The 26,264-nt window shown below is 40.6% G+C and overlaps 1 protein-coding gene across 7 annotated transcripts in view; it reads left to right on the top strand.

The window, feature by feature from the left end:
• The window catches only part of GRIP1 (glutamate receptor interacting protein 1), a 660,303-nt gene that overhangs the window by 595,371 nt on the left and 38,668 nt on the right, over nt 1-26,264 (top strand). For all 7 annotated transcript variants that reach the window (XM_078076240.1, XM_078076238.1, XM_078076241.1 and 4 more), the window contains 5 exons: nt 7,802-7,871; nt 9,973-10,118; nt 22,312-22,456; nt 24,548-24,687; nt 24,840-25,034. In XM_078076240.1, coding sequence (XP_077932366.1) covers nt 7,802-7,871; nt 9,973-10,118; nt 22,312-22,456; nt 24,548-24,687; nt 24,840-25,034 — 696 coding nt within the window. The remainder of the gene's footprint in view (nt 1-7,801; nt 7,872-9,972; nt 10,119-22,311; nt 22,457-24,547; nt 24,688-24,839; nt 25,035-26,264) is intronic.

Below are 26,264 nucleotides of genomic sequence, written 5' to 3'. Positions count from 1 at the left end.
TTTCTTTTGCAGTTTTACTACAAGGATTTGTATCTACTTTGTACCAGGCATGACAATAAGCAGTTTATATGTGTGTTTCACTTAATGCTTAAAGCGACCCCGTGGCATCTATGCCCATTTTATAGAAAAGAAAGCCAGGTGCCTGGGAGGCTCAGTCGTTAAGCGTCTGCCTTCGGCTCAGGTCATGATCCCAGGGTCCTGGGATCAAGCCCCGCATCGGGCTCCCTGCTCAGCAGGAAGCCTGCTTCTCCCTCTCCCCACTCCCCCACCTTGTGTTCCTTCTCTCGCTTTGTCTCTCTCTGTCAGATAAATTAAATCTTTAAAAAAGAAAGAAAGAAAAGAAAGGCTCAGCTGGGTAACCTGCCCAGGACCCAGAGCTCATAAAGGCTATACGGGATTCAAACCCATTCTGGTCTGACTTAACCTGGGCTTGGCTGTCACACCAGCACTCATCACTGCCTCTACATGATTGATGATCCTTCCCACATCCTTTATCAGAAAAGCAAAAGACAGCATTTTATGAGTGGAGTTAATTGTTGGCTTTCCTTTTTAGTGTGACTGAATTGTTTTCAGGAACAAAGGCTTGCTTTTTTTTTTTTTATAAAATCATAAAGCACCTTTATGACAAGCACAACAAATCTGTCATTTTCCCCTTAAGCCTTAAGCGTATTTAGAAAAGAATGGCTCAAGTTTTTTGCCAACCTTGCAATAAAAATTCTACTTGCTGCTCCATTTCAAATCAAATAACTTGTTTTACTTGCCAGGTATCATATATATGGTTGCAAGTAAAGTAAAACTGAGTGATTGTGTGTGTGTGTGTGTGTGTGTGTGTGTCCAATGTAGTTTGGACACTTTATCAGGCTCTATGAGCAAAGTACCTTGACTAGCAGAGTAAGATCCATGAAAGGCTAGATATTATCGAATGTTCTTAAATACATTGTTGATTCATGTTTAATTAGCTCCAAAATCCAGAAGATTTTACCTGTCTGCTAACACAAAGTTTTTTAAGCAAAAGATAGAGAATGTCATTTTCTACCTTTCCAACAACTATTTGAGAAGCAAAGAATCCATGTTCACTTTAAGAATCAGTTTCTGATAGTGAGAGAAGACTAGTGATTTTAAATCTTCAGGGTCAAAAGATGATCGCTTGAACCCTGGCATTTGCACTGCTCTCACCCCATACCATTTTAAAACAACAGTATAGGGCGCCTGGGTGGCTCAGTTGGTTAAGCGACTGCCTTCGGCTCAGGTCATGATCCTGGAGTCCCGGGATTGAGTCCCACATCGGGCTCCCTGCTCAGCAGGGAGTCTGCTTCTCCCTCTGACCCTCCTCCCACTCATGCTCTCTGTCTCTCATTCTCTCTCTCCCAAATAAATAAATAAAATCTTTTAAAAAAATTTTTTTTAAAAAACAGTATAAGATTTTTCAAAAGGCACAAACCCATATGAAGAAGAATAAAAGGAAAATAGATAGCAGCAACCAAATCTGGAAGTAGCAGAGAAGATGGAGAAATGATGAATTTAAAGAAGCAGAAGGAAATGACATACCAGATAAATGGCTAGTATCCAAAATCGATAAAGAATTTATCAAACTCAATACCCAAAGAAGAAAGAATCCAATCAAGAAATGGGCAGAAGACATGAACAGACATTGTTCCAAAGAAGACATCCAAATGGCCAACAGACACATGAAAAAGCGCTCAACATCACTTGGCATCAGGGAAATCCAAATCAAAACCTCAATGAGATACCACCTCACACCAGTCAGAATGGCTAAAATTAACAAGTCAGGAAACGACAGATGTTGGTGAGGATGCGGAGAAAGGGGAACCCTCCTACACTGTTGGTGGGAATGCAAGCTGGTGCAGCCACTCTGGAAAACAGTATGGAGGTTCCTCAAAAAGTTGAAAATAGAGCTACCCTACAATCCAGCAATTGAACTACTGGGTATTTACCCCAAAGATAAAAATGTAGTGATCCGAAGTGCACCCCAATGTTTATAGCAGCAATGTCCACAGTAGCCAAACTATGGAAAGAGCCTAGATGTCCATCAACAGATGAATGGATAAAGAAGATATGGTATATATATACAATGGAATATGATGCAGCCATCAAAGAAACTGAAATCTTGTCATTTACAACGATGTGGATGGAACTAGAGGGTATTATGCTGAGCGAAATAAGTTAATCAGAGAAAGACAAGCATCATATGATCTCACTGATAGGAATTCTTAATCTCAGGAAACAAACTGAGGGTTGCTGGAGTGGGGGGTGGGGTGGGAGGGATGGGGTGGCTGGGTGATAGACACCGGGGAGGGTATGTGCTATGGTGAGTGCTGTGAATTGTGTAAGACTGATGAATCATAGACCTGTACTTCTGAAACAAATAATACATTACATGTTAAAAAAAAAAAAAAAAGAAGATAGTAGGAAGGGAAAAATGAAGGGGGGGAGTCAGAGGGGGAGACGAACAATGAGAGACTACGGACTCTGAGAAACAAACTGAGGGTTCTAGAGGGGGGGGGTGGGGAATGGGTTAGCCTGGTGATGGGTATTAAGGAGGGCACGTATTAAATGGAGCACTGGGAGTTATATGCAAACAATGAATCATGGAACGCTACATCAAAAACTAATGATGTAATGTATGGTGACTAACATAATAAAATAAAATTAAAAAAAAAAATAAAGAAGCAGAAGGGAAAGCTAACAGGGAAGCCGATTTGCATCCTAAACCCCCAACAGGATCAGGAACTGGTGGGATGAGGAACTCCCGGCAGTGAGAGTGATGGGAGAGCTGAGACACGAGGAATGGTTGAAAGTCTGTGAAGAATGAATTAGTCCCTGAGACGCCTTCCCCCAGCCAGCACAGCTCTCCCCTCCCTGGCGGAACCGAGTTTCATTCTCTGGAAAGCATGAAATGGAGGGGCTCTGGCCTGGGAGAGCACAGCTCAGGGTAACTGTACTGCTCTCCAAAAACAGATGAGTGGAAAGTGTACATATTCAGTGTCGAGACTGCTAAGCTTCCCCTCCATAAGCTCAGAGAAGCCAGGTGGCCAGGCTTACTACCCTCCAAGCGGGAGGAAGAATCAGGGCCATCTGACCCAAAGAAACAGCCTGGCCTGAACTATCCAGGGAAAACCAGAGTCCGCAGACCCCTCTCAGGTGCACCAAGCTTTCTAACAGCTTTGTAGGGCTGCATCTTTCATGTGAACAGACAGCTAAGAAAAAACAGACACCCGAGGGAAGAATCTGATATGCAAGTCTATCACCAAAAATAAAGAAGAAAAACAGAAGCAGCACATTCAGGAAGAAAAAAACTTTAAAAAGGAGCAAAGTTTCATTAAGGTCAATAACAACCTAAGATATTGTGTGGATGGGAGGCAGGAAATGAATACTAGTCTAAAACAACACACCAAAGGGGACAAAGAGCTCTTGGAACTTAAGAACATGGCAGAAATTAAAATAAAGGTGAGGGAAAATTCCAGAAATGAGAAAAAAACAACAAATAAATGAGAAATCTAGGATAGATAAGAAGTGTACAGGCTGAGTCCAAAGGACACAATATCCAAATAATAACCCTTACAGGATGAAAGAGGAGAGAAAAGTGTGAGGGCTCCAAGGATGCGAGAGAGCAGGGTTAAGAGATAAACGGAAGCATATTAAAAATTTAAGAATTTATTTAAGCAAAAATAGATTCAAATCAGGCAGCGCCAAACTGGAAGGAGTTAGGAGTGCTCTACCCACAGGAGCCTGGGGGAAGACAGAGAAAGTACAGACACAGAGAAAGGAAATTATTGGTTGGCTGTAGCTTAAAGCCTAGTTGGCTGTTTGTGATTGGTTTTCCTTAGCATTTGATTTTGTAACTTTGAGGCATTGACAGGCTTAGATTTTGAGTTGCTTCTATAGACCATCACAGCTTTAGAGCCGCCTCAGTCTAATGGCCTCCTTGTTTAATTAGTGTAATACAAGTCAAGAGAACATCTTCCAGGGTCTGTGGGAAGGAAGTTCCTAAGATCTATGGAGCAACCCTAGAAAGCAAACAGTCCGGACAGGTTGTAAACCTCTGCTAGAAACCCTGATATGATTTGTCATACCAAGAGAAGATTTATATAACCTGGGATCTGAGGAGTTGAATTCATGATTAATACAAGAAAACTAAACAAAGACACCAAGACAATAAACAACTACAGGGAAAATATATCCTAAGAAAAGGCAAGTAGTCCCGGTATGCTACATGACTTGTCTGTGAATACTGTTTACGTAGTCATACTGACGAAAAGAACAAATACTGATCTTATAAAAAATTCAGACAAAACTGTGTTGGAAGAATGTGGGGAGCCCACAGGACAAGAAACATATGTGAATATGGTGCTGGTATAGCATCTTTCGTAACAGAAGGTAAATAATTAGCACTGAAAAATAATTAAATAGTAACAGTTGTATGTTATTTAGCAATATAGCAACAGCATCTGGGGAAGTAAGAAATGAAGGGCTGCTCTTGGAGAAATTTGACTCTTCAAATTGTATGCATATCTAATTTTGATATAAATAAAGAGGTAAAAAAGTAAATTTTAAAAAATAACATGGTAGGGAGTTTTCTTGTGAGGATCGAGAATGTACATCTATGAGAAGCATGAAAAAAAATCAATCATTGTGATGTTATACAAATGGGTACTTGTGATTTAGGATAAAATTTCTAGTGACATCATCTTGTTGGATTGCAAAATAGCCATAAAAGATGAGAAAGTGATGAGTTTTGAAAAAACTTGTAGATGACTCAAAAATGTAGCTCTAGTAGAACAAAAACAACTAATAGAAGAGTTTGAATTAAAATTATTTTATGAACTCTAAGGAAAAGGCAGTATTTTAAATTTAATGTATATCATACAACATGGCATTTGTGTCATTGTTCTTTGTCCTTTGTCAGCCTTTCAGTTCTATACATTTGACCAGTTTACATTGAGATTTCAAGCAGTTGTGAAACTATTTTGTCTTTTTGAGAACTCAATAACCATGTGCTACCCTTCTTTGCTAGGCCACACTCCTGACCCTTTTAGGGTAACCTCCCCGCCATATGATGGTTTGTATGGCCTTCCCAGCTGGACTCACTTTGCAAAAGAGAGAGTTTCATGGCTAATAACTTCATGAGATTTAACCATCCCTGTCCCCCCCATTTTATGCAACTTTTTTGGGGTTTCATGGCTGGTGCTTAGAGCAGAGCTGCCTAGCTTATAGTTAGTATCAATAAATATGTATTAAACAAATGATTCTGTGGTGAACTTCGATCAAATTCGAAGCATTAAGTGCTAGTGTATTCTCATTCAAAGGGTCACAAATTCAGAAGCCCTCAGGGGTGAGGCAAGTCAGTGAATGAGATCCATCCAGGGAGGACAGTGGCAAATGGGAAATTGAAGGCTCCATCCAAAGGGGGGAGTTGGAAAGTGTCCAGTGTTGCTAGATAATCATAACAGTAAACATTTACATGGTGCATTGCATGTGCACTGGTCCGATCGGATGGCTTTAATGTAAAAACTCAATCCTTGCTACAAAAACTCTGAGGTAAGCACTATTATTGTTCTTCACCCCTTTTTGCAGATTAGAAAACTCAGGTGCCTAAAGACTATGCACTCAAACGCACATGGATGATAAGTGGCAGAGCCAGGATTTTGGACCCAAGCATTCTGGCTGCCAGGTCCCAGCTCTTAATCATTCTACCATATTCCCTTTCCAATTTTTTTAAAAGAAGCTGTACATGTGCATGAAATCTACTAGTTTTTAAATGTTGGCAACTATTCTAATTTTTTAAAGCACTACAAGTCAAGCAAAGCATGCTTGGTTTGTGACTTCTTCTCAGGTAGTGGAGAATTAAAACATAGGTACTGGGGTATGCAAACGATGTCTGAGCCCCCAGAGCCACATTTAACACTCCTGGTAGGCGCGGTAGCCACAGTGCCAGGACCTTGTACAGATTTGGACCCACTTCCGGGTTCAACTTCATCACTCCAATGGGCATCTACCCTGATGAGCTTTTCAAGCCTCAATTATGGTCTTGTTTAAAGGAGAAAGAGAAGAATCTAGTAAACGTGAGAATGGCCACCATATGTATCCATATGCCTTAATAACTTTCAAAGCTCTCTGCAAAGCCGTGTGGGTTTGTCCAAGAGGCCCCAGTGCTATTTTCCTCTGTTGCAAAGATGACAGGGATGGGTTTGATGTATTTTGTTGCCTCTACTATTGTTTCATTTCAGACCATTTCAGTGGAACGTGGATTTTATTAAAAACCAGGGGAAACATTGAGTGCTCTGTGGTGGTTACTACAGCTTGGCAAAATAGAGTAAAAATCATTGGCAGATGCTTAAAAAGTTGTATTTTCTGGTAATAACAAAGTTTTTGTCTTTGAGCCCTGTGCCCAAAACAATTTGCAGTTGTAAAATATGACATGTATAAAAATGCTTAATATTTATATTTCTCTGGAGGAATTATGTCAAATCATTGAGTGGAGGTTTAAATTATGAATTAATTGTAGTGAATAGAATGTTTTGCATACTTTGCTAGAAGCTAAGAATAATGATTGAATGAAGTCCCATTAATATTTACTATGGGCTAGTTTAGACAGTGGGTAAGGTATGGTATATGTATTTGCTTTTTCTTTCAATGTTGTGTTGAGATATTAAACCATCTGTTCTTATGCATAAACATTTTCCTGGGATTCAGATGGGATTATGGGATATGATATGGTTCTATGATTATTATGGGGTGATCAGTCTGTTTATAATAAAATGTTACTTTAGGGGCCTCTTAATGATCCTTAAAAGGAAATCACTACAGATTTCAAACTGGCAAAACATCTCCTCTTGGAGGCAAAAATTTTTTTTTTATAAATGTCAGTATGGGTTATTTTAATTATCAAACACCTAAATTAAATGTAAACTTTCTAGATCAAGATGATATTTTTGAACTTATGTGAACTATAGCTCATTTTCAGGATTAATTCTACAGTAGACTCAAAACTAATTGCTTTTCATTCTCATCAAATGGAAATATCCCTGAGAGAAGTTATAAAGCCAAAAATTGACCACTGTGCAAGATAATAGAATAATCTGTAAACTCAATAAAAGTTGTATGTGCATATTTAGAATGCGAATATGTATAAAAATATAATTAAGTCAAATATTTACTACTGTCAATAAAATAAAATATTCACATTCCAGAACACTTCAGAGCATTCTAGGTATAAATGTGTAAGCAAAATTTTAAGATTTACAATCTGTCTAGCAAAAGATTTCCTTCTGGGAAAAAAAAAAGAAGAACTTTAAATCAGTGCATCTCATGCACTTTCCAACCCTGTATGCTTGAGTAATATGGCACAGTCCCATAAAAAGTGATGTCTCCTCACCAAAAAGAAGTGAAGGAAGAAGTGGGAGAAGGGAGCACATATGAATACCACTAAGGGGAGCCCCCAGTTGCTTCTGATAGTCTCCTATTGGGGTATTCACCCTCCACCTTTCTCTTGGGAATCACAAGTTGAAATAGATTTAAACCTGATGCACAGCTCTGCAATTGCTTTCTCCAATTGCAAATTTAAGATGACTTTGCTTTAGCTTTTAAGTTTATAAATACTTCGACACAAACATTTTTATATCAAGAAGATGTAATGTGCACATTTTCTAATTCGTTTGCTGAACATCTTTGCTTTGCATACAAACTGTACTTGCATTAACCATTGCTATAAAACAGGAAATGTATGGTGTGGGTGAATTATGGATATAAAGATGTGACTATTCTAACTTCACTATTACAGCACCATCTAGCAGAAAACCAGGAGATCCCCTTGTCATATCAGATATCAAGAAAGGAAGTGTGGCACACAGGTAAGGAAAATGAATGTTCTGGTTCATTCCAGGCATTTCTTTTTCTTTAAGTAACTCTGCCCCCAACATGGAGCCCAAACTCATGACCCCAAGATCAAGAGTTGCATGCTCTACCGACTGAGCCAGCCAGGTATAAGGCATTCCTTAATTAAAGTAGAAATGAGGGGCGCCTGGGTGGCTCAGACGGTTAAGCGTCTGCCTTCGGCTCAGGTCATGATCCCACGGTCCTGGGATGGAGCCTCACATTGCGCTCCCTGCTGAACGGGGAGCCTGCTTCTCCCTCTCCCTCTCCCTCTCCCTGCTGCTCCCCCTGCTTGTGCTCTCTCTCTCTCTGTCTAATAAAAAATTTAAAAAGATAAAGTAGAAATGACCCTTTCCACACCCAAGGTAGACCTTGCTAATGGATCATGGTATTCTTAGTATTTTCCAGACAGCCACTATTAAACAATCCTATTTAACATTCCTCATGCAGTGACTTCTTAGCTCTCCCACCTTATATCAATTTATTTCTGTACCCACTGCAGACAACAATCACCTGAAAATATCTTTTAGGGTCCTTCCTGAGTCCTGATCATCTTCCATCCTAATTTTCCAGCTAAAAAGCTGGAAGTGGCCCCAATTATGAGAAACACCCCACATGGAGATTATAGCTTGTGGAAAAGCTTTGCTAGATGCCAGAATGTCCTCCCTAGCCAAGCCAGATCCTTGAGCCTTGAACAATGTTTGTCTTCTATTTGGTCCATATACCGTCAAAATCAGAGAGTCTCAAGCTTTTGATTTCACAGATCAAAAATATTTATTTTAAAGATTTATTCATTTATTAGAGAGAGAGAGCATGAGTGGGAGGGGCAGGGGTAAAGGGAGAAAGAACCTCCAGCAGACTGGAGCAGAGCCCAACGCGGAGCTGGGTCTTACAACTCGGAGATCATGACCTGAGCCTAAACCAAGAGTCAGACACTTAACCGACTGCACAGCCCAGGTGCCCCTAGATCAAAAATATTTTTAAATCTTTGGGAATATTGATATAAGACTGTTAACTTTCTCTTGTCCAATTAAGGACTTTTTTTATATCCTATCTATTATGACAGTCATTTCATTAAAGTCATATTTTAATGCTCAGTAAGTAGAAAGGACATTGTATGAGTTTAGGTATATAGCTGTAGGCTCAGATACGATGACAGGGAGACTCATGAATAGACTGGGACAAACAAGTCTGCAGGGTGTGTCTCATGTAACAGGTTGGGAGTAGGCAGGCAGTGCGGGGCTGGGGCGACAACTCTGCCATCCTCACCACTTTACTCCAGTTATTGCAATTTTCTAGCCACAGAAGGGAAGTGGGAGTGGTGCTAAGAGAGTCTGGGATGTGCATCTTCAGGGAATGACCCAGAAGAAGAGAGAGGAGGCTAGAAGCTAAAAGCAATTAGCAATCTCTGTCACAGACGTAATGCATAAAGGATAGTTCTTACCAAAACATAACCTTCCTTACAAATATGTATGCGTATACATACATGTGCCTACAAACACATACATATTCTCATTATTTTTCGCATTTCATGATGGACCTTAAAAATTTTCAACAGACCTGCAGAGGTCCAGTGCCAGTGTTAGACTCTCAATGGCCATGGGTTTCCCGGGGCAGGTGGAAATGGCAGGGACACCAAGAGTCAGACCTCCACTAAGTCCAACCCACCATGACTTCCCTCTCTCTCCCAACCCTCTCCTAGTACCTGGACTGCCAAGGGTGAAAAGTAGTGCAACAATGTGGAGAAGCATGAGGACACGAGTGTCCGTAAACCCTGCACCATTACCTTCCTTCCTAGGAAACTTAGAATTCCTGAGTGAAGCTTATATAGTGGTACTAGACTAATTCAAGAAACCAGTAAAAAAAAAAAAAAGTTTTTAATACTCTGAAATGTAATGTCATGGCAGCCATCCAAACTAAGACTGGAAAAAAGAGATTTGTTAATAAAATGCAATTTAAAAAGAGTTAAAGAACCTCTCTTCCTCTAAAGGCTGCCATAATGTTACATTATTCTTAATGCCTCTTAAATGACCCGGGTAAGTGCTCATTAATCATGTGTTGCTTTGCATTTACTAACAGGACTGGCACCCTGGAACTCGGGGATAAATTACTTGCAATAGATAACATCCGGCTGGACAACTGTTCAATGGAAGATGCAGTTCAGATCCTCCAGCAGTGTGAAGACCTGGTGAAGCTCAAAATCCGCAAAGATGAAGATAACTCAGGTATTGATAACTTCCTTATTTAAGACTGATTTCTCTAACTGCGCATCTGTCACAGAAGATACTAGATCTTGATGTTTTACATACAACAGCTGGCTAGTGACATTGCAGCAGTGTTTTACATAGTTAAAAGGGTCTTTAAATTGTGTGTTGAGAGTGTAGTATAAATTTTAAATAATGGTGCTTTTAATGATATAATTAAGATATTTTTATTATAAAACATTATTACGGCAGTATCAAAATTATGTTCAAAAATGAAAACTAAATCGTCACCCAATACTACCCTAATACAATGGAACCAGTTATTTTTTTTAAAGATTTTATTTGTTTATTTGAGAGAGAGAGAGAGAACGAGCAGCAGGGAGGAGCAGAGGGAGAGAGAGGGAGAAGCAGACTCCCCACTGAGCAAGGAGCCTGATGCGGGACTCAATCCCAGGACCCTGGGATCATGACCTGAGCCGAAGGCAGATGCTTAACTGATTGAGCCACCCAGGTGCCCCAGAACCAGTTGTTCTCTAGTTGGTATTTATATTACATAATTATAGCCATAGTGCATGTTATAACTTCTTAAGCACGTTACAACTTTTCAAACACTTAATACCTATCATTTTTTTATTTACTGCCTGTAATTTATTTATCATTTTTCTCTTCTTACTTAGATTGCTTCCAATTGTTTCACTATCATAGATAGTACAATCATGGACATCTTTATGTATGGATATCTTTACTCAACTTTTCTTCTTCTTCTGAATTATTTCCTTAGGAAATATTTTTAGAAGTCGAATTACTGAGTAAGAATAAAAAGGAACTTCTCAGGATTCCTGACAAGTCTTGTACCATGTTGTTTTCTAAAAGGGCTGTATCCATTTGTAGGGTTTCCAGTAATGGATGAATACAGTGGGGCAGTGCTTCTCAAACTTTCTTAGGCCTCAGAATCACCTGAAGAGCTTGTTAAAACACAGTTCTGGCCATTACTCCCAGATGAGGCCTGAGATTCTGCATTTCTAACAAACTTCCTGATGATACCACTACTGTGGTCCAAGAAACACAATCTGAGCAGCCCGGCTGAAGCCAACTTCTTTGCTATGAATATCATTCTGCTGATCATAGTTATAAGTCTTTTTACTTCTTTGTTGGCCTAAGCCTTACATGTAATATATAGTTTGTGTTTTTCAGTTTTGATTTTGTTTTGTTTTGTTTTAATACAGTGAAAATTTAAAGAATTTAAAATAATCTGAATGTTTACTCCAGTTAGATTTTTATTTGCCCAATATTTTCAAGTTTTTTCTCTACAGAATTAGATTTTTGCCTAATGACTCCCCTTATTGAATTTTTCCAAAGCATTTGATTCTGTTTTCATAGAACCACTATACTCATGTTTCGTAGGTTATGTAAGATCCATTAAATTAGATAGCTACAAAAACTAGTAAAACTGACATAAACAGGCTTGGGAATAAACAAAATTGACTCTAAATTTTTAAGCTTACAACTCAATTGTTAGCAGGCACAGAGGTACTAGAAAGAAAGAGCTATTACTCTAGGGCATTCAATGGCATTAGTAGGTATATTTTACAAAGAAGATAGAGAACCACAATTAATCCAGTAATGGCTAAAGAGAGATTGGTTAAGAGAGCTTCTACTGTATATAATTTAATTCCAACCAATGATGAGTTATTGTCAGTGTTCTGGAATCTTCTATAATTAAGCCATCTAGATCTAGAGTTTATGGTCATGTCAGCCATGTGTTTTTGATTCCTATACAAAGTCAGAACAAGTAGGTAGTTGCATCCATCGGTACAGCTGGTAAAGATGATTGTATCCAAATATATTTTATAACCAATGCTTAAAAATTTCCACTTGTTATTTCTCAAGCAACTGATTTTTTTTTAATTTTTTATTGTTATGTTAATCACCATACATTACATCATTAGTTTTAGATGTAGTGTTCCATGATTCATTGTTTGTGCATAACACCCAGTGCTCCATGCAGAACGTGCCCTCTTTAATACCCATCACCAGGCTAACCCATCCTCCCACCCTCCTCCCCTCTAGAACCCTCAGTTTGTTTTTCAGAGTCCATTGTCTCTCATGGTTCGTCTCCACCTCCGATTCCCCCCCCTTCATTCTTCCTCTCCTGCTATCTTCTTCTTTTTTTTTTTTCTTAACATATATTGCATTATTTGTTTCAGAGGTACAGATCTGAGATTCAACAGTCTTGCACAATTCACAGCGCTTACCAGAGCACATACCCTCCACAGTGTCTATCACCCAGTCACCCCATCCCTCCCACCCCACCCCCCACTCCAGCAACCCTCAGTTTGTTTCCTGAGATTAAGAATTCCTCATATCAGTGAGGTCATATGATACATGTCTTTCTCTGTTTGACTTATTTCACTCAGCATAATACCCTCCAGTTCCATCCACGTCGTTGCAAATGGCAAGATCTCATTCCTTTTGATGGCTGCATAATATTCCATTGTATATATATACCACATCTTCTTTATCCATTCATCTGTCGATGGACATCTTGGCTCTTTCCACAGTTTGGCTATTGTGGACATTGCTGTTATAAACATTGGGGTGCACGTACCCCTTCAGATCCCTACATTTGTATCTTTGGGGTAAATACCCAGTAGTGCAATTGCTGGATCGTATGGTAGCTCTATTTTCAACTTTTTGAGGAACCTCCATACTGTTTTCCAGAGTGGCTGCACCAGCTTGCATTCCCACCAACAGTGTAGGAGGGTTCCCCTTCCTCCGCATCCTCACCAACATCTGTTGTTTCCTGACTTGTTAATTTTAGCCATTCTGACTGGTGTGAGGTGGTATCTCATTGAGGTTTTGATTTGGATTTCCCTGATGCCGAGCGATGTTGAGCACTTTTTCATGTGTCTGTTGGCCATTTGGATGTCTTCTTTGGAAAAATGTCTGTTCATGTCTTCTGCCCATTTCTTGATTGGATTCTTTGTTCTTTGGGTGTTGAGTTTGATAAGTTCTTTATAGATTTTGGATACTAGCCCTTTATCTGATATGTCATTTGCAAATATCTTCTCCCATTCTGTGGGTTGTCTTTTGGTTTTGTTGACTGTTTCTTTTGCTGTGCAAAAGCTTTTTATCTTGATGAAGTCCCAATAGTTCATTTTTGCCCTTGCTTCCCTTGCCTTTGGCAATGTTTCTAAGAAGAAGTTGCTGCGGCTGAGGTCAAAGAGGTTGCTGCCTGTGTTCTCCAACACTGCATTCTTCTCCTTACAAACTGCTTCAATTGCACTTTCTTTTAGGGATTTATTTCAAAAAAGGATAAAGCCTCAAGCATCAGTCTGGGTTCTGTCCTAGTGAAGAAGCAAAGCTCTGTGGAGAAACCCATTTTTCATGATTTGCCAAACTAAGCAGATCTCAGCTACCTTCCATGCAGAGTGGAAAAGCCAAGCTAGAGATGAATATGTATAGTGCCCACAGTTGGCGATTTTCCCAGTTCCAAAGCCAGGCTGTGCAGATATGTCAGGCGGGAAGAGTTTCAGAAACAATAACTGAACACTTGGACAGCCAGATCTTACTTTCAATTGCTTCTTCCCTTCAGCTTATTTTTTCCTCTGTAGACCTTTCCCTCTACAATCCCTATGCCTAATACTATGGTAATTCTCTTGCTTATTAAGTTTTGGGTTTTTTTTAATTTTTAGGAGGTCTTACTTTTAAAATCCTAAATCCTTCCATTGAAAACCATGCACCTACCCAAAATAAGACTGTAAATAGAGGTGTGAGATACATATTTACCCAAACCAGATTTCCTCAAATTGGTATATGAAAACAATATACTCATTCAGATATGTTTTTATAACAGACCACAATTTGAAAATTACCATCTGATCATTGATTTGGAAGAATCTGAGTGTTTCTATATCCTCTTCCAATATGAGAATATAAGTATAATTTGAGTAACTGAATTCTCTTTTATTCAGAGCAGAGGAAGGAGTGGAGGAGGACATAATTCAAAATGAATGCGTTCAAGGCAGACTCTGTGGTCATAAAGAGCACATGCTTTAAAATCAGACCTGAGTTTAAAGTCCAGCTCTACCACATTTGAGCTATGTGAATCTGGGCAAGTTACTTAACCAGTCTGAGATTCAGCTCCATTTTCAGTAATGTGCACACAGTAATACCCACCTTAGGGAGCAGTTGTAACTTATTAATAGAAATGTTTACATTTGATATTCAATACATGGAGACTATTTTTATTACTATTACATCCTAAAATGCCTTTCCCCGCCTTTGTTCTTATCCTTCATCAAGACTTAAATGAATGCGAAATAACCACTAATCATTACAACAGTCACTGATTTTGGAAGTTTGATACTGTGCTTAATCTGAAATTAAACTGGTGATTTGAATTATTACCATCCTTTGTCTCAGTATTTTAAAACGGCAATATTCAGTATATAGTCTTCACCCCCTAAAATGTTGTTCATACTAATATCAGACTTTCTATACTCCAGGAGTCTTCCAGTTCTTTCCTTAACTATCTGCCCCTCTCCATCTTGCTTCTCTCATCAGTTACAGAAAGTTTATAAGCATACTCAATATAACTTGGTTTCCTAAGCTAGCAATCCTGCAGTTGGGTTAATAGATGCTGCTTCAAAATGTGAGCACATCTTCCAGCTATACTAATTGCATTGTTCTGCCTTGTCCCTTACCCAAGGAGATGGTAGAACTACTCTCAGAAGTTGTTCAAGTCTTTGTTTTTCATTCAGTCATGCCATCAGTATTTATTTGGTGTCTATGAAGTGTTAGGGTCAGCCAGGTCTTAGATTAAAAAAGATACAATCCCTGCCCCCAAGTCAGTCACCACCTTATATGAGATACAGAAGAAAATAAGTAATAATATGATGAATGTTCTAGGTGTAAGCACAAAATGCTAAGAGAATGTGGAGGCATCCATTTGAGCCTGGGGAGCTAAGGAAATGCTTCTAACAACCTTGGTCTTGAAAGTGTTTGGGACATGTTAGAATTAACCAGAAGTGAATGGGCCAAAGCAGATCAGAAAGCATGGCACATCCTAGTAGCAGATGTAGCTGAAGCAAAAATTATGTATAAGGACTCGGTAGTAGGTGCATAGAAAGATATACTGAAGCCAGATCATTATGGTCCTAAACCATGTTAAGAAATTTGAACTTTACTCCCGAAGCCAATGGGAGCCATTAAAAGATGTAAAGCAGGGGAGTGAGGCCAAAGTATTTGGTCAGTGATAACTGGTTGCAATCGGTACTGAAGAATGAGGCATTCAAGAGTCTGAATCAACTCTGTTTCTAGCCCAGGCTCAGGGAGCAGTAGAATGAAATGACTAAGAACACTAGGCTAGCTTCACAACCGACAAGCTGGGAAATGGGAAAATGAATTCTCATCCACAAATGTCCATTTAATGCCTACTTCACATAGCTGTTTTAAGAATCAAAGGAGGTAATATATTTAAGCACTCAGCAATGATGTTTGGCACCTAGTAAGGCCCAATGAATCCTAAATGCTAACTGCCATTATTAGGATGCTTTTAAAATTAATTTTAGCTTTATTTTACAGTGTCCAAATCTTTTGGAACACTTGGAATTATAGAGATTTGCGCCCCCCCCCCCCATATTCAGTGACCATTCTGCCTTCAGAAGCTTTTGTATTTTTCATCTTTCCTTACCACAGGAAGGTAAGTCAGGTAGAGCCAAATGGTTCTTGCCTGGGTCTGAGGCTCCAAAACAAGGGTTGTTACCCAATCCTTAGGTACCCAAAGATGCAAATAACCCTCTTGATATAAAATCTATTGTTTTTCTTTGATTGCATCTAGATCCAATGTAAATGAAGAGGGGGAGATTGGATAGCTGAGAAGCAGCCCTGAGGCAAAACAGTTGAGAATCTGGGGAGTTGTAGGAAGAAGTACATGGAGGCTTTCAAACCTGTCCCAAATAATTCCTAAGGATCTGTCTGTTTTGTATGACTACCTTTGTGCCCATCAAATACATAGCTGCTAATGATTTCTCTCTTGATTTAGAGCACCTCGCTTCTAATATACAGCATGTTTTAGAGACTCTGAATTCAGTGTTTTACCTTCATTGGCTCTAATTTGTGTAGGGAAACATTTCCAGGCTGCCATTTGTGCCACCCAAAGCAAATTATTGTTACACATTTCCAAATAGAGTCTTATGCACATATAGCCTTAGTACCAGTTCAATCTGCCCTTCAAAGATTTGAGTTTTCATATTTTTTTTCAGTTCATCATTGCTAAGCCAGCTAAATAATTTACCCCAGCTTCCCCCCCACCCCCAAATCTAGGTTGAAGTAGCAGAAAGGTCCCATTGCAAGCAAGCAAGAATGATCCTAGCTGGGCTAGGAGCAGTAGTAGGGATGGTTTTGGCAAAAGCCTGGCTCCAAAAAAGAACCTACGATAGATTTTAAAAAAAAAAAAAAAAAGGTTATCTTCCCTTTGTTTTTTCATGCTTGATTTCAAAGTAATGGTTTTCAATCTCTAGTCAGAATCACCCAGAAGGCTTGTTAAAACACAGGTGACTGGGCCCCTCCCCAAGAGTTTGGGATTCCTACAGGTCTGAGGTGAAGCTGAGAATGTGTATTTCCAACAAGTACTTAGATAATGCTGAAGTTCCTGGTCCTAAGACTATACTTTGAGAAGCACTGTCACAAAGCAGCCTAACTTGGAGACTAATAAATGATTGCTAACATAAAGAAATTCAAATTCTACTCTTAGACACTCTGCATCTCCTTGGAACTCTGTTGGTAGACTGTTGTGACGCGGCCAGATAAAATGACCACACAACAGTAGGAAGCTGTAAGGGTGTTCTTCTAAATGGCTCATTTTCTCAGGCCTGTCCTCCAAGAAATGTAGCCATACTGCGTAAAATGAATTTCATCACTTTTAGTTGAAGTGAACTTTGATTGACCTGCACATGTATGCATTCCAAAGGCTCTCTCCCAAATCCAAGCCTCCTAATTGGTCCACACAAGCAGCTGCCATTATGGATTCAAGCCAGATAGTGTTCATTTTGTTAAACAGGCAGCACTCAAGAAGCCCGAAAATAACATTGTAGATAAGTAATGCTGCAATTTTGCATCTGTTCTGTGGTCCCATTAATTTTCTTAACTAGAGCTGAGCAGAGCAAACAAGCAGGCTGGCCCCTTTTCATGTCTTTCACTAACAGTTGTAAACCTTCTGTTGTGATATAAAAGCTTCTTATAATATCATTAACATCTGTTTGGGCTCACTTCGAAACTTCGTGGTGATCCTACATTTTTCCTTCTCAGAAAGTTTTTGTTCTGGTTTAACACTCCAGTTGCTCCTTTCTAAGCTGGAGCTGCCTCAAGGGGAGAGGGGCTTGGAGTGCTTCCGCCTCCAAAATGGTCTGAGCATACATGGCAGTTATCACCTGCCTACGCTTTAGGGCCTTCCCATTGCCAGTTGGGCTAATGCCTGAGAAGGCAGATGGAGTTGGAAGTGCAGCCTGAAGCTGACTCAAACAGTCTTGGCACTGTGGAGGGAGGGTGTTCTAGCTTTGCTGGTTCCCACGGTGGCAGCCCAGGTCTTGGTGTCACTCTTTGAGTGAGCCATATTGGGTGTGCATCACCTTGCAGAAGGAAACTAGACCTCAGAGGAGCAAGGAGGCTGACTCACAAAGCTCTCTTAGAGACTCTTCCCTTGGAACTGTGACTCAGGCTGACAACATCCATTCATCCTCTCGCTTATTTGTCCGGGCATTTACCAAAGTCTCTTTGGTGCCAGACATTGTTCTGGAGACATGAAGATAAAAATGTCTGTTTTCAAGGTGATCCTGTTCGAATGGAAGAGACAAGTAGAGAAATCATTCAAACATAGAGGGAAAAGTATATACTAGAACAGGCATTCTTGATGGAGGCAAAGATTGGTTCTCAGGGAGCAAAGAATGCTAGACATTACGTGACAATGGTAGCTCAACCCTACCTGCCTGGATCTGTTCCTTCATATTTAATTTCTCTTGTTGGGGAGAATTTAAATTTCATTTCATTTTTCTCCTTGGCGAGGGGAACAAGAATTAAGAGAAGTTGAGAACACTGGAAGAATACACAGGAAAAAGGTATTTGTGCATAGGGAGTAATGCATGCAAGGTTAACCATGTTGGAAAAGTGCTTTTTTAATGCACTGCAGTGGTTCAGTGAGGAGAGAAGGTAGGAGATTGGACTATGGGGGAGAGGATGGTGTGGCCCTCTGGAGACACAGAGGCTCCAGCTCAGCTCATGCAAAGAGGTGGTATTTTATTCTTAAAGAATTGGGAACTACTGAAAAACTTCAAGTAAGAGAGTAACATATGCAGATTTATGCTTTAAAAATATTCTGGGAAGAAAAAAGAAGGAATTGTATATTGTCAGCACTGGTGAAAATAGTTGTGGGGGAGGGGCAAAGGCTGGAGCCCACCCAGGAAAACAATTTAAGAAGAAACCGTTGCTATGAAAAATGGGGCAGAGCTGAGGTGGGGGCCTCCTCTAGAGCAAGTGACAGCAGGAAGCTCTGGGAACCTTGCCTGGTGGGCAGATGGGCCAGAAGGGTCTGGATGAGACCGTTTATACGCAGCCACCACCATCATCTATGAAAGTAAGGAAGCCAAGCTAATTAAATAATCTGTTTACTCAAGGCATCCACTCGGGTTTTCTAAGGGAATTAATACCTTTTCTTTTTTTAAAGTTTATTTATTTATTTGTTTAAGTAATCTCTACACCCAAGGTAGGGCTTGAACTCAGGACCCCAAGATCAAGAGTCGCATGCTCCCCCCAACTGAACCAGCCAGGCGCCCCAATATTTTCTCTTTAAAACAATTGCATTAGGAAAACTTCAAATATATTTTTAAAATAGAGAAAAATGATGTAATGAACCATCATACATGACCTAGCATCAACATTTTTTTTTTTTAAGATTGTGTTTATTTATTTGACAGAGAGAGACACAGCGAGAGAGGGAACACAAGCAGGGGGAGTGGGAGAGGGAGAAGCAAACTTCCTGCCGATCAGGGAGCCCAGTGTGGGGCTCGATCCCACGACCCTGGGATCATGACCTGAGCCAAAGGCAGACGCTTAATGACTGAGCCACCCAGGAGCCCCGGCATCAACAATTATTAACTTAGGATCAGTCTTGCTTCAGCTCTGTTCCCAACGTAATTGTACCCCCCCCACCCACACACTGCATTATATTGAAGAAATTCTAGACATATCATTCCATCTTGTAAATATTATTAATGTATCCCTAAATGATACTCTTTTAAAGGATTTCTAAAATACGTAGCTCCATATCATCACAGTTCAAAATGTTATCAATAATTCTTAATATCATCCAATATCAGTCAATGTGCCATTTCCCTGATTTTCATATACATATATAGTTAGGTAGGCAGATGGATAGATAGAGATGATAGATAGATAGATAGATAGATAGATAGATAGATAGATAGATGATAGATAGATTTTTATAAAGTTGATTTTTAATTTGGGTCCAAAAAGATCTACTCCATTGCTTTTGGTTGTAATGTCTCTTAAATTTTCCCTTTCTAGTTTTTGTTTCTGAGAATTTGTTTGTGGAAGAAATCAGAAATCAGCTTCTATTTCTGTCATAATTTAAATACAGCATCATTTCTTCCTGTTTCCATCACAACATTGTAACAGGAACGTGTCCTTCCTCATTCAAGTACTGCCATTTTTAAATTTTTATTTATTTGCATCCCCATCACTATTTAAACTCATTGAGTGCCTTAAGAATTGCCTTCTTGTTATTGTGAGGCCTCAGCTGCCTGACTTGAAAATGTCCCCACCTAAAGTGATCTTAAACCCATTCACTCCTTTTCTGGTGTTAATTTGTCATCTTTGTGATGCAAGTTGCAAAATGGTCAAAAAATAACCCCGGGCATTCACTCTGGGTTGCCTAAAGAATGAGCAAACTAGAACCAGTTTCTCCACCTTCTCCCAGTAGACCAGTGTTTATTTTCATCCGGACTGATGTTTCAGCCGAAACTTCCCACGGGCTCCTGGGTTCTGGGTAGCTGGGTTCCAGGTACTGGACAGCTGTTATTTCCCACGACTCCCATAAAGAGCTGATGGCCAAACCCAGAATGCTTGGTGTCCACTGACAAGGTAGTGCTCCTGCTTGCCCTATAAGGGAGAACAATGAAGGGCCAAGGTCCTTCCACTGGCATAAACACCCACCCTGAACGGCCAGCAGAGTGCCCAGTGGCAACTAATATTTATGCCAAGGTCTACTAATCAAATGACTCGCCTAGAATTTTATCCAGAATATAGTAGGTGGTATGGTCTAACAAAATACGTGTAATCTGTCCGACAGTACCCTATCCATTTACATCAAAGCCAGCTCTGAAGGGTGATGACATAGTGTAGAAAAATTTGGACTTTTGACCTCTGTCTCCATACTGCTCTGTATCCTTGTATCCCTGGGCCTCTCACAGCAGCTCCTTAGTAGATTATCATCACCTTGTTGGCCATCACTTAATTAGAAACCTGTAACATAATAAAATTAAATTAAATTTAAAAAAAGAAAAAAGAAACCTGTAAGAAGTTTGTGAACCATCAAACAGACGTATCGAAGCTCAATGTGGAGGATTCTCGGCTGTCAATATAAATTTGAGTGTAGGGGCACCGGGGTGGCATCCTCGGGCGTCTGACTGGGTTTCAGCTAGCATCATGGTCTCGGGGTCGTGAGATGGGGCCCTGTGTTGGGGGGGGCGGTGTTCCTTCCCCACTCTCATGCGCTCTCTCTCTCTCTCTCTCAAATAAATAAATAAAATCTTAAAAAATATATGTCTATATATATATTTGAGTGTAATACTGACTATTTTTATATCATAAGAGGTTGATTTAAGCATTACAGTGTATGGTAGACGGTCTTTAATTCTCTATATGTGGAGCTTATTAGGAGTAGAGCATTGAGGAAGGAGGTGACGGGTACATTCCAGAAGTCCCGATCTATGGCAGAAATGAAGTAAATGCTGGTAGGAGAGGACACATCACTTCCTATATTACTCTGTAGACCTTTCATTTTATGTTCATTGTATTTGTTCACCATACACACAGATAATTGAATTGTTAATTCAAGTTTTTCTTTTCCTCCTTATTTCAGGGTTTCATGTCATAAATGAACAGCTGCTCGTTGCAGAAATGTGACTGTGTTAACATTTAGCTATGATACAGTCTGACTGTAAAAGCTGACTGTTTTGTCTAGCTACTGGACCATTTCATTGTATCCTTAGGTGCAGAAATGAAACAGCTTCCTAACCATTCACAGCTCCCGGGCTCAAGGAATAAAACAAGAAATGCTCAAGAACTTTAAGCATGTCATAAGCAAATACAACACTCTGAAGTCTGAGACTGCATATTTGTAATCCTGACACAGTTGAAAAACCCAGCCATGCCGAAGGTGTCCCGTGCGGGCCAGTGATTTAGTCAGACCGCGTTAACAGACGATTCCCTTCATACCAATGTTAAATAGTGAAAATTAGTTCATGACAGTGTGGCAGCCTGGTATAGTCTCCTGAAACATAATTGACGTGACTCTTCCTCTCTAGAACAGAGGAGAGAGGACCATTCAAACCTGTACTTCAATATCTGGGAATTCATCCATAGGATTGACGTTTTAAGATACAATCAGTGGAATAATGTGCAAGGGATTCTAGATTTCCAAGCCAACTTCTCTAAGCCCCACTTAACCACATATATGTTAAAGTTTGCTCCAACCCTGAGTAAAATCTTCTCTATATTGAAAGATAGCTACTTGTGAAGGCCTGGAAATAGGAATGGTCTGGCCCAGTCTCTGTCACTGCATGACTCTCTCCTCCCACAGGTATTTAGGGCACACTTAGGAAGTGCTGGGCAAGCCCTGTGCAAGGTACGGACACAGGCTAAAGGGCTTGTGGCGCCAGCTAGATGGATCACTCACTGATTTAAAACATAGGTCATTAGGCAGTGAGCCCCTCGCCTAACACTAAGGACGACCACATCCCTGTATTAGAATGTAATATCTTACCAAGAGAATCTACTTCCCCAAATAATTATTTCCTGAGACATAATGCTTTAATGATGATGTCCTGAGTTTCTTATTTTATGTATGAATATATGTGTCTTATTACTTTGCTTTTTTCCAAAGAAACCAATTATGACTCCTTGGCATTTATTGCAGATGAGCAAGAAAGTTCCGGAGCAATTATTTACACTGTGGAGCTTAAGCGCTATGGGGGGCCCCTTGGCATCACAATTTCAGGAACTGAAGAGCCGTTTGATCCTATAATCATTTCAAGCCTCACTAAAGGAGGATTAGCCGAAAGGTAAAATTTCAAGAAACTGCTACAATTACCTGTGTCTGAGATGGGTTTCCTTCCTCACAGCTGCATAGAAACATGCTTCCCTCTCCTGCTTGGTTACCTGTTAACTTTTTCACATCTGCACAAAGGATCGATCCTAGAGCTTGAGAACTCTCAGGCAGAGGTCGGACTTGACTCTGAGGGGCATCTTACAGGCGGTAAAAGACGTCATGGGCTTAGTGTTGATGTTACTCTCTGGAAATGTATACACTTGACCATAGTGGACTGGAGGTGGATTTATATCATGTCCATTTTGAGAGGAGGAGACTGAAGTTCAGGGAGGTTAAAAGGCTTGTCCAGTCCAATTCAGCAAACATTTACCGAGCCTGTATTACCTGACAGGTACTGGGCTTGGCCGCTGTGTTTTCCAAAGAAGATGATACAGGCTTTATCTTCAAAGATTTGGGGAAATAAAGTGCAGTGACCCATCTTCATAATGTCTTGTAATTTAGAATGTCCATTTGTTCTTTTGGCGAAGATGCACACCCACCCCTAACCCCCGTTAAATTGCATTTCTCTCTCAGACATGTTGTGGTGCATATTCCAAGCCTTTCCTCCAGTAATCTAGCTCAGGAATGCACGCACATCATTCATGCTGACACAGATAATGGTTTGCAAAATAGAGATGTAGCACTGCAGACTCTTGGAGCTGCAAGCACCTTGGAAGTCAGCTCATCCAAGATCTTCATCTGGCGGGTGAGGGCACTGAGGCAGCCCAGAAAGGGTTACCCTGTTGGGACGTCATACTGTGATATGAACAGAGACACCTATGATGTGGTATTCTTCAGATGCTCTCCTTTCCTAGCTTCCTCTGTTGGAGAGACAGTCCTAGGTATCTCTGTTAGGGAGACAGCAAGAAAAGTTTAATGTAATTGGTCAAGTGTTCTCTGGCTTACAACATAGATATTTCCTAAACTGGAGATCCCTTATGAAAGAATGAAGTGATCTTTTGTTTCCAAAGAAAAAACATTCTTTGAGAGTAGATGCATGGGTGGACTCGTTAAGCAGTCCCTCATAACCTGTGTGATCCCATGTCACCTCTGTTACCCCAGTTGCTGCTGCCTGCTACCCCAGAAGCGAGCTGTGGTCAGCGCACTCAGCCGCAGGCAGCCTGTGAGCTGGGCTCATCCCCTCACTCACTGTCCTTAAACTGAGCCAGTACAACAGGAGGCTGGTGCTTGGGACTCCCAGTCTACAGCCTGTAACCCAGTGGGAGAGATCTGAGTTTTTAGACCATCCCTGAGTTTGAATGCTTATGAATCTACTACTGCCCACCAAGTGCTTCCAAAGATGGATATGGTGAACATCAAAATTATAAATTCCAATCTGCCTGCTCCGAATTGGGTGAGGATGGAAAGAGAAGAGACAAGGCCAAAGGTTCATTAGTTCATTGATCAATAAATTTCAAGCAGCGGGCTGAGCCCTTTACATATGTTTTCCTATTTAATGCTCAGGGCTCCCCTGAGAAATGATTATCCCCATTGTAGAGAGGTTAAAATAAGATATCCAGGTCACACAACTCGAGAGTGGCAGAGTTGGATTAAAATGTAGCACGAATTGATTCTTGAATTCAGCCTTTTCAATCCTTAGAATTACAACAGAGGGACCCTGACACACCAGGGTCTGATGGAGGTCCCCATCTCTCTGAGCCTCACTTCTGGTGAGCTGGGGTAATGATTGTGTTCAACCTTTTAGATCTGTAAAAAGAAGGAATGCTCCATACTGAATATCACTGCTCTTATTGTCCAACATTGTTTATTTCCTTGGGACTTTTAAGAGGGTTACCAAATGACTCAACTTCCTCAGAATTTAAAAAGCATGCAGGTCCATTTTACATCCTAATTAAAACAGTTTTTCTAATTTTACTTGAAACTAAAAAGTTATTCACAACAGATGCAGTTATCTTGTAACATTGCCCAGGAGAGAGCAAGAAGTGGCTTCTAGAGACCATTGCCAAGCCTTTATTACTATGAATATATAAAGCATGGCAGGGAATTTATATTCAGTGGCACACAGGGGTTTTTCTACCTTTCCTATTACTATTTGGTGTTTCAGAACTGGCGCGATCCACATAGGAGACCGAATCCTGGCTATCAATAGCAGCAGCTTGAAAGGAAAGCCTCTGAGTGAAGCCATTCATTTGTTACAGATGGCAGGAGAGACTGTCACCTTGAAAATTAAGAAACAGACAGATGGTGAGTGGGTCGAGAGCCACAGTTACGGATTTTCAGTGCATTTCTGTCCCTCTGTGTGTCTTTCTAGGGAAATGACTCTCCAGAGAGAGTACTGGAATATCTTCTTATTGAAATTTACTCTCAGACTTAAACTCCTTCCTCTGTCTTTAAAGCCCAGTCAGCGTCAAGTCCCAAGAAATTCCCCATCGCTAGCCACCTGAGTGACCTGGGAGACGCGGAGGAGGACCCGTCTGCGGCACAGAAGCCGGGCCAGCTCCCCGACACGTACCCGCCCACTGTGCCCAGCGTGGACAGTGCGGTGGACTCATGGGACAGCTCTGGAATAGACGCCAGCTATGGGAACCAAGGTATGTCCGGGCGCTGGGGAACAGAGGGCTTCCTGTTGAAGCCTGTGTTCCTCAAAGATCTATCTTCTGCCCTTTGGGGGAAAAAAAAATCTTTGTTTATTTTACCTGTGTCTGCTTCAGGGCAACCAGATGGAACACACTGACTATGGTGGCCTTGCATTTTCTCCTCCTTAATACCGATAAGTCATGAACATTCATCAAACGCTAACAAGCCCCCATTAGGTCCACTGATGTCTGAGTGTTCAATTCAGAGCTTGTCCTTCATGCTTAGATTAATATAAGGCAAACCATACAATACAGTGGTTCACTGAAGACAGGCCCCATTCTTACTTTTTTAAGCAGGCGTTCCACAAAGATGGATTGGGGAGTGCTGAAGGTGCGCTTTAAGAGATGAGCCGATGATTTGTGGCCCCATTTATTCCTGCCTCCTCTTGACTTTTAATAGAGACTTACACAGGTTTCCTGAATACCCACTGTGCGAGAGTTGTGACCACAATATATAAAAGTATATAGTAGATTTTTCTTCATGGGCATCAGCTTCACGTGAAGTATAACCTACATTAGAAGTTAAACCTCACTCACAGAATGTAAACACACAAAAAGTGTTAGACTGAATACAGACTCATAAACTAAAAGCTTCTTTTAAACATCTCTTTCCTTCCAATGATACGTAGCATGAAAAGAGAAGTGTGTCAAAAATTCTTTGTATTTCTCCTATATGGGATTGAGATATGATTGCCCCCATCTGGATCTCTGGTGAAAATATCCCTCAAGAAAAGGATGTTCCAGATTGCCCCTGCAGTGCCTAGAGAATATTTGAATTCCAGGTCAAGCCACAGCCACTTGCCTACCTGAAGGTGGACAGACTGGGCAGGAGTGTTTCGTTTTGTTTTTTAAAGATTTTATTTATTTATTTGACAGAGAGAGAGACAGCGAGAGAGGGAACACAAGCAGGGGAAGTGGGAGAGGGAGAAGCAGGCTTCCCGCTGAGCAGGGAGCCCGATGCGGGGCTCGATCCCAGGACCCTGGGATCATGACCTGAGCCGAAGGCAGACGCTTAACGACTGAGCCAACCAGGCGCTCCTGGGCAGGAGTGTTGACTGGGGCGTCCTGGCCATCTTCACATGTGCTGAAAGCTGTAGGTGGGCCACTAGCTACACAAAGGAATTTATTTGGAAGCAAGATATAACAGATATACCTTAAAGACGATGGCGTAAAGCCTTACAAATG

The sequence above is a fragment of the Halichoerus grypus genome, chromosome 6 (assembly GCF_964656455.1).
Source record: "Halichoerus grypus chromosome 6, mHalGry1.hap1.1, whole genome shotgun sequence".
Lineage (NCBI taxonomy): Eukaryota > Metazoa > Chordata > Mammalia > Carnivora > Phocidae > Halichoerus > Halichoerus grypus.
This window is presented reverse-complemented; position numbering and strand designations above follow the sequence as displayed.